Genomic DNA, 9,262 nt, shown 5'->3' with positions numbered 1-9,262 from the left:
GATTTCAATGACTAGGTGGCTAAAGCCCTTCTTCCACAGGGTACAGAAGTATACGATACTTATGTTTTGTACTCACGACGAAAACAATTTGTTGCGCGCAGACTGCACACGTCACTACAGAAATATCGAAACCATTGTTGAAATCTGTAATATCAAAACTATAATGTTTTTACAACCTCACACACAAACAGTTTCTGTCGCTACAATTTTAGAAATATCCTGTATTTTTTTGTTCCAAGCATTGAACATCGCTTTGTTAGAAAATATTTGACATAAGTGACGTCATTTTTAATGTTTCGACGACGTGAGTGGCGACAACCTCGCCCAGCAGGTCAAGGGAGAAGGTGTCGCTGACGAGTTCACAAAATGTCGGCAAGATACTCGATCGTCGACTATCGGATATTTTCGTATCCCTGTGGAAGAAGGGCCTAAGTCCTCCATCAAGATGCAATCAACATTTTACCTTGCTAGTCGGAGATTTTGAAATATATAGGTTATACGGAAATGCTTTTATTTCTTCTAAAAAAAATAAGGTTTCCCAACATTGTTTTGAGAGAAATATTGTAGGCGTAATTATGCTATCATTTCTCCGTCAAAAAATATCATCATTTTTTTTTAAATATATGAACTGATGTTCATTAATAGCATTGCACTAATCACATGCAAGATAATAAATATAACACGCACGTGAGTAATAATGACAAATGGGATAAATATGTCAAGTCAGATCCTGAATATGGTCATAATAGAGTCTGTTCAGGATCTTGACTTCACTCTCCTGACAGAGCAATCCGGCGTGGTGAGTCACCAGATTCCAAGGAAGTATGACTGGAGTAACTCTTCAATAATAACTCCAGCTCTCGAATAATGGTCTTTATTTTAACAATAAAAAAGACCCGTAGGGCAGCTCATGTAAGGTGAGCCCAATATTGCTATCTCTCTCCGCGGTTTTATTAACCACATGTAAGTGAAAACCTGGCAGCTCCGCCGTTTTGCCAAAACGACCGCCCAAGACGGATGGTAACAAGAGAAGAAAAATTAAATCCGTGGCAATACGAAATTGCCCCGGCAATCGCTAACACAAAATAAATGTTGCCACATCATTAGGGTGACAAGCACCAATATTAATATTTCAGTACCTGAAATCTTAACATATTCCCGCCCCAAAACGAGTATTAAGGAATAGTCGTTTTTCATAAAATAATGTAGGAAGAGATTGCAACATTGGTACTCAGAATTTACCCAACAGGTTCACATACAAAAATAAACAATATTCAATACATGGATATCAAAATAATAACAAAAAACTTAACAACGTATATAACCCTATGTCAGACTTGACATTAAAAAATAAAAGTCTAATAACGTAGAAACTTCTGGTGCGCTGCACCCACTTATGAGAAAATATCTTATCACTTGGCACTGTTGAGCCTGACGGCATTTTGATTCACACATAACATCACTTTTAGTGTTGTAATTTGTTCTTAATCCAGGTTGGAGGAAGGATCCTCCATGGGAAGTAGACAGAGCTGTGTCACGGCTCTTTTGGTGACACCTCTGGCCGTCCTCAAGGAGACGACGCGGACGCGTCCGTCTTGACCAGGGTGGATCTCCGTCACTCGCGCCATCCTCCAGTACTGCGGAGGTAGTTGGTTGTCTTTGATGATGACCATGTCACCAGGCTGTAAACTGCGTTGACGTCCTTCTTGCCATTTGACTCGGTTCTGCAATTCTGCTAGGTATTCCCGGCTCCATCTGTGCCAAAAAGATTGAACAACGGTAGACATCTTTTGGTAAATATTAAGCCTGTTTGTAGGCAGATGATGGATATCAAGCTCAGGCAATGCTAACAGGTTGTCGCCAATAAGGAAGTGTGAAGGAGTGAGTGCGTTTAAATCATTTGGATCTGATGATAATGGAGTCAGAGGACGGGAATTTAAACAAGCCTCAATCTGTATTAGTATGGTATTCATGCCTTCGTATGTCAAAACAGTTGACCGCATTGCCTTTTTTAAATGTAACTTAGTCATTTTAACTGCACTTTCCCAAAGTCCACCGTGATGCGGTGAGCGGGGAGGCAAGAAACTCCAGCTAATATTCTGCTGGGCTAAAAAATTATGGATTTCCTTATCAGATGCCTTCAAAAAATCAAATAGTTCAGTAAGTTCCCTATAACTACCTGTAAAGTTAGTTCCATTATCACTAAAGAGTCGTGAGGGTTTACCCCTCCTAGCTATAAATCTTTTCAATGCATTCATAAATGCCATTGAAGTTAAATTAGTCACTAATTCTAGGTGAATTGCCTTCGTTGAAAAACAAATAAATAAACATATGTAAGATTTTACACTCTTGGCATTTCTGGTTAAACCAGACTTAATTAAAATTGGACCTGCATAATCTATGCCGGTTACATAAAATGGTCTTTGGATTCGGAATCGGTCAGCAGGAAGGTCACCCATGAGCTGGCGACACTCGCGCGGACGGACTCGGAAACATACAATACATTTATGCAGTGCTCGCTTTACTGCGTTTTTACCAAATATTGGCCAAAACCGTAAACGCAGTAATGCGAGCAGAGCATTACATCCTAAATGCAAATTCTCATAATGCAGATGGGTTACTATTAAGTCAGTCAACTTATGATTTTGTGGTAACAAAATTGGATGTTTTTGAGAGACCGAGGTAATATCAGATTGTGATAGTCGACCTCCAACACACAATAACCCATCCTGCATAAAAGGATTTAGTGCCTTTACCTTGCTCCGCCTAGATACAAATCTTCCATTACTTAAAGAAGCTATTTCATCACGAAATGCGAATCGCTGAGCGTTCAAAATCATTACATGCATGGCATGTTCCAGTTCGATTACAGAAAGCTCGTCGACCCGCATCGGTTTTCGTTTAGAACAGTTATGTATGAAACGTAACATATAAGCAACTACGCGCCTCAGTCGTCTTAATGAAGAATAATTATTAAATATTTCCCAATCGACAGGACTACTAGTAACCAAAACTATCCTCGCCGTTTCTGGCAACTCCGTGGGAGTATCAAATGTAGAACGTGGCCACTTATCCTCGTCGGACGTGAGCCATGGTGGTCCTGACCACCATAATGAAGATGATTTCAACTGCTGAGATGTTATTCCTCTGGAAATTATGTCAGCTGGGTTTTCAGTTGAACAAATGTGACGCCATATAGCGCCATCACCTTCACGTTGTATTTCTGATACGCGGTTAGCAACAAAAGTAGTCCAACGATACGGTTCTCCTGCAATCCAAGCCAATGTTATTGACGAATCACACCACAAAGTGGTGTCAACTGTTACTTGGAGAGCTGCCGTCACCCGCTTCATTAATTTAACTAATAATTGTGCTCCACATAACTCAAGACGTGGTAACGATAAATTTTTTAGTGGGGCTACACGAGATTTAGCGCATATTAACTGTGATTGGTGAATGCCGTGTTCATCGGTAGATCTTAAATACAGACAAGCGCCATATGCTACTTGAGATGCATCGCAAAAACCGTGTAAGCTAAAAGATTTTTTATTGAAGCAGAAAATTTTCCTCGGTACCCGAATATGATTTGCTTTACTGAGACTCAGCGTGTAAGTCTGCCAGGCCAATAAAAGGTCATTGGGTAGCTCGTCATCCCAGGATGTTTTTAGCTTCCACAATCTTTGCATAATTATCTTACCGACAATGATTAATGGGCCTACCAGTCCTAAAGGGTCAAAAACTTTTGAAATTAATGATAAAACTTGACGTTTTGTTACTTCTAACTTTGAGTCTATGTTTTCTACCTGATAAGTAAACTCATCAAGTTTGGTGTCCCATATTAATCCTAGAATCTTAGCTTCATTGGATTCATTTGGCAATAATTCCAAATTATCTTTAGAATCATTAATTGAGGGTGCATTAGACCTCCATTTTCTAATCTCCATGCCTGCTGTAGCAAGCGCATTAATGATTTGGGATTTAAGCACGTGACAAGTATCAATGGAATCACTACCAGAAAGAAAATCATCTACATAAAAATTTTCCTTAAGGGATTTACTAGCTAATGGATGAGTAAATGAAACGTCATTACCTAGCTGGAGCAGACAACGTATTGCTAAATAAGGCGAAGGAGCCAAACCATATGTCACCGTGTTTAGCGTATAATGTTTCAAACAATCCTCCGCATCCTTTTTCCATAATATACGTTGGTAATTTCTGTGTTCCGGGTTGATATTAATTTGGCGGTACATCTTTGCAATATCTGCGGTGACTGCATATTGATGTTTTCTGAAAAATACCAAGTGACAAAATATATCATTTTGAATGGTGGGCCCAATCATTAGAGCGCGATTCAAAGAAATCCCTCGAGCGGGTTTAGCCGACCCGTCAAAAACAACACGAATTTTAGTAGTTGTGCTTGCTTCTTTAAATACAGCGTGATGTGGTAAATAATAAGTAATTTCATCGCGTTTTGGAGGTTCACATTCAGTCATGTGACCTAACGCAAGATACTCATCAATAAATTCCGAGTATTGTTCCTTTAAACTAGGTTGTCTTAAGAATTTCCTTCCCATTGACGCTAATCTACCTTTAGCAATACTAAATGAATCTCCTAATTGAGATAGGTTAGATTTAAACGGTAAGTTGACTACAAATCTACCGTTTGCATCGCGTTTATGCGTGCCTTCGAAAATCCTTTCACATTCACTATCTTCCAGAGAGTGATGCTTACTATTTTCGGTTTCTTCAACCTTCCAAAACCTTTCTATTTGGTTCTGCAAAGAATTTAATGAAATATGACAAACTTTAACTGGCCTCGTATTATGACGACTCTGTACAGCTCCTGATATTATCCAGCCTAGCTCCGTTCGATGCAATGTAGGTTTACCCTTTCCTAACTGTATCTGATCCGTACGAAGCACCTGCCAGAAAACCTCTGCTCCGATCAGCATATCAATAGAAGCTGGCTGGTAAAACTGCGGATCAGCTAACCGGACACCGTCTGGAATGTTCAACATTTTTGGGTTAATCACGGTCTGTGGAAGATTGCAAGAAATCTCATCTAATACCAAACAAGATATTTCATCCTCGTATTGAGAACATAATGATTTAAATTTAATGTCAACTGTTTCCTTTACATGAATTAAATTATTATGCAAACCTGAAACAGGTATGTTCAATTTTGTACAATGCAAATTTAATCTCTTACAAGTATCCTTTGTAATAAAATTAGACATTGAACCTGAATCCAAAAGTGCGCGTATTTTGTGTGTTCCACCGTACGCGTCTTCTATTTTTACTATTACGGTAGATAGTAAAATTTCTCGCCCGTTCATGTCGCTATGACACGCTAAATTCACTGGTGCCTCCGACTGACCCTTGCCAGTTGAAGTACCCGCTTGTACATTATCAGTATTGATATGTAACAGAGTGTGATGTTTTCGATCACAAACACTGCATTTTTCCTTCCACCTGCACACCTTTGAAGGGTGCCCCGGCTTTAGGCAGTTATAACATAAATTGCTCTCTGAAACGAACTTTCTTCGTGCCGCTGGTGCTTTGTTAACAAATATTTTACAAGAATAAATGAAATGGCTGTCATTACACAGCATACAATTGACGTTGCTTGACGCTAACGTAACCTTGTTCGTAGAATTCCTTTCCTTAAAATTAAAAAACTTTGGTTTTGTTGCAACTGGTTCCGCTTTCTGTTGCATTCCATCATTATCACCTTGGATAGTTTCCAGGATCTGCGACCTTTGTGAAATAAAATTGCTAAACTGCTCGAACGTAGGATAAATTTTATCGCACTCCATGGATTCCCACAGGCTACGTGTGTGATTATCTAACTTTGAGGTTAGAATATGTATAATTAATGTGTCCCAATGTTCTGTTGGAAGCTTTAAATTATGTAAAGCTCTCAAATGAATGTTTGCTTGATCAATTAAATTTCGCAATTCATGATGATTCTGTCGTTTTAACGGTGTAACATTAAATAAGAAATTCAGATGTCTATTTGCAATAAGTCTGACATTTTCGTATCTTGAAATAAGCATCGTTCAGGCTGCAGTATAATTATCCCCGGTTATTTCTAGAGAACTAATCAAATCAAGTGCGTCTCCGGACACATAACTAATAAGGTAATGAAATTTCTGAACATGATTTAATTTACTGTTATCATGAATTAGGGCAATGAACGAGTTTTTAAAAGTCAACCATTTATGACTATAACCTGAAAAAATTGGTATTGATATTGGTGGTAAATTCACAGATGTATTCGGGACATTTTCAATCTTCTTAAATTTTGATAATATTTCCTGTCCTAATGCAATTAAATTAAAATATGTACCTTCAAAATTATCCCTCGCGTCATGATCTTCTGATTTATTCAATAAATCAATCTCCAGCTGAATTTTGGAGAATTCTATCAGAGAAGGTTTGATGGCATCTAATCTCGACGACAATACGCTGGGCCTAATATCATTTTCGTTGCTTAAATAGGTTTCAAATCTCGTTAATGAACCTTTCAACACCCCGCGCTGTTTAACCAACTTGTCGAGTTCCATTTTTTAGAAACGAATACCACAATAACCTGATTTAAAACAATACACAACTCGAAACGGCAGTTTGACGTTTTGACGTGAATAAAATAATACTATGGATTATAAAGAAACCGATCAAAATACTATGGCATGCAAATTGCAAAGACAAAGTTTGCAAACGCGTGGCTAGATATGTAGGTAAGGCAAAGCAAAGTTATTCGGCAGAATACAACAATAAAAATTATTATCACCAACAATTTTATGCTATTTTGAAAGCATCTGATTATGAACACCCGAATATAATTCGATATAATCAATACGAAATAATGTGGCATCTACACAGATTTTTAGCTTTTTTAAATGGAATTTGAAAGGACAATGAAAGGAAGGCTACAACCTGATTTGCTGTGCATGCGAGCGTCGTGATGAGGCTCGCTTGATCAATCCAATGATGGTGATGAGGACGCCGACTGGACCACTCCCGATGATGATGAGGCCCGACTGGACCACTCCAAATAATGATCTTCCGTCTCAAATGGATCAATCCAAATAATAATCATCCGGCTCTTGAATGACCAATGTTCAGGATCTTGACTTCACTCTCCTGACAGAGCAATCCGGCGTGGTGAGTCACCAGATTCCAAGGAAGTATGACTGGAGTAACTCTTCAATAATAACTCCAGCTCTCGAATAATGGTCTTTATTTTAACAATAAAAAAGACCCGTAGGGCAGCTCATGTAAGGTGAGCCCAATATTGCTATCTCTCTCCGCGGTTTTATTAACCACATGTAAGTGAAAACCTGGCAGCTCCGCCGTTTTGCCAAAACGACCGCCCAAGACGGATGGTAACAAGAGAAGAAAAATTAAATCCGTGGCAATACGAAATTGCCCCGGCAATCGCTAACACAAAATAAATGTTGCCACATCATTAGGGTGACAAGCACCAATATTAATATTTCAGTACCTGAAATCTTAACAGAGTCTTAATTATTACGTTTGTTTGCATACCGACTGACAAAAAATAAAAATAAATTCTCTTGGTGGCAACGGAATTATTTAAATAAACCAAAAGCTACAGTGTAAGTAATTGATCTTATCATGCTATCATTAGATTAATTCTATTTATAACACGCGATATGTTCAGTAAAATGACATCAGTTCATTAGTATGAACTTGAATCGATTATTGAAATAATTATTTTTAAAACGTCTACACGTTTGCAAATCTATAATTGTCGTGTCTACCAGACAAAAGTCGCCTAATCTGCAGACAGAAATATCTGTACCTACATCAGTGACACAGATATGTAGGTACCTACATACATTATGTGACATTGTATATTTTAAAACACGTATTTAATTAACAGGACCGACACGAATACCTGAGGCCCCCATTTTATAATATAAGAATTTATACATTTAAAAATAAAAACAAAAACAACATTAAAATAAAGATAAATTTAAACTAAAAATAAAGATTAAAAATTAAAATATAATTATCACACTAAAAGAAAAATATTAAAAGAGAATGAAAATCGGCATTTATAATTTATTTTTATTTATTTATTTTATTTATTTATTTTATTTATTGTTTGTTTGTAAATATTACATAATACAATTAATGAACTTAAAATGTCCAACTAGGCGATTGCCCGTTTTAGGACATTCCAATATGATAATGTTTTTACATGTAAAATTATAGTAAATTATAGTGTTGACTATTCTGTTGTTAAAAAAAATACATATGTATATTCATATTCTAGAATACTTTCAGTTATATCACGACGTATTTTACTATTGTTTAGCTGACATAATAAACTAAAGAAATATTAATAGATAAAAACAAGAAAATGAATTTGAAAATGAAACTGAATTGAAGAAATTCTGTTGGTAAAGTAATACAAATGTATATTCATAATCTAGTATACTTTCAGTTATACCACGACATTTTTTTATTTTTTATTTTTTTTTTAACTATTGTTTAGCTGATATAATAAACTAAAGAAATATTAAAAGATAAAACAAGGAAATGAAAAATAACAAAAAATAAAAAAATGAAAGTAAAGAAGGAACTTTTCCTTTAAGGAAAAATATCACGAAGAATTGAACAATTTTCGAACTTTCTTTATGTAAAAATACAGTTCCTGTAATGCTAATATAATACCAATATAAGTTTAAATGTAAAGAAGAATGTAAAGAAAACAAAATTTACAATTTAATTAATGTTTTTTAGCATATTCTCGCATTCAGCTCTCCCCAAGACCAGAAGCCAATTGTTTACCTGCATACGCAGAATATTAGTACTCTTTGCCTTCCATGCATCAGGTATGAGATTGAGCAGTTTAGGGCCTAAGTATGAGAATTGTCTCTGTGCTAAAGATGAGGAAGTGGTGGGCGGAACTGTTGGGTTTTTTTTTGCATGTCTTGTATTATGACAGTGGTTTACGGAAGCTAAGTAGTGCCTCTGTTTTTGAGTATGTAATATGATTTTCCTCATATATAATTGTCTTACATCAAGAACACGAAACTCTGCGAACAATGAATCGCTGGGGTACCTGAAAGGTTTTTTCAGTATGACTCTTATAAGCGATTTCTGGGATTTAGCTAAGGGATCGAGTATGATTTTAGCACAACCTCCCCAACCTAAGGAAGCATAGTCTAGTATGGAATTGCACATTGCAAAGTAAATTCGTTTCAAATCATTTAGACATAGAATATTT

The 9,262-nt window shown here is 36.6% G+C and overlaps 1 protein-coding gene across 1 annotated transcript; it reads right to left on the bottom strand.

Moving 5' to 3' along the window:
* Positions 1 to 854: 854 nt before the first annotated feature.
* On the bottom strand, positions 855 to 6,558 carry LOC149413829 (uncharacterized). The gene is made up of 2 exons (XM_089644588.1): positions 6,350 to 6,558; positions 855 to 4,287 (listed from the first exon to the last, which is right to left on the bottom strand). The coding sequence occupies exon 2, from the start codon at positions 4,248 to 4,250 to the stop codon at positions 1,485 to 1,487; it is 2,766 nt and encodes a 921-aa protein (XP_089500714.1). The 5' UTR covers positions 4,251 to 4,287; positions 6,350 to 6,558; the 3' UTR covers positions 855 to 1,484.
* Positions 6,559 to 9,262: the final 2,704 nt, after the last annotated feature.

This window comes from Hesperophylax consimilis, chromosome 21 (genome assembly GCF_061612785.1).
Source record: "Hesperophylax consimilis isolate HC1 chromosome 21, BYU_Hcon_1.0, whole genome shotgun sequence".
Classification (NCBI taxonomy): Eukaryota; Metazoa; Arthropoda; class Insecta; order Trichoptera; family Limnephilidae; genus Hesperophylax; species Hesperophylax consimilis.
The sequence above is the reverse complement of the archived record's forward strand: the minus strand, read 5'-3'. Positions and strand labels throughout refer to the sequence as shown.

Excerpts from the sequence above, each read along its gene's own strand:
- LOC149413829 (XM_089644588.1), bottom strand. The coding sequence starts at position 4,250 with ATGTACCGCCAAATTAATATCAACCCGGAACACAGAAATTACCAACGT.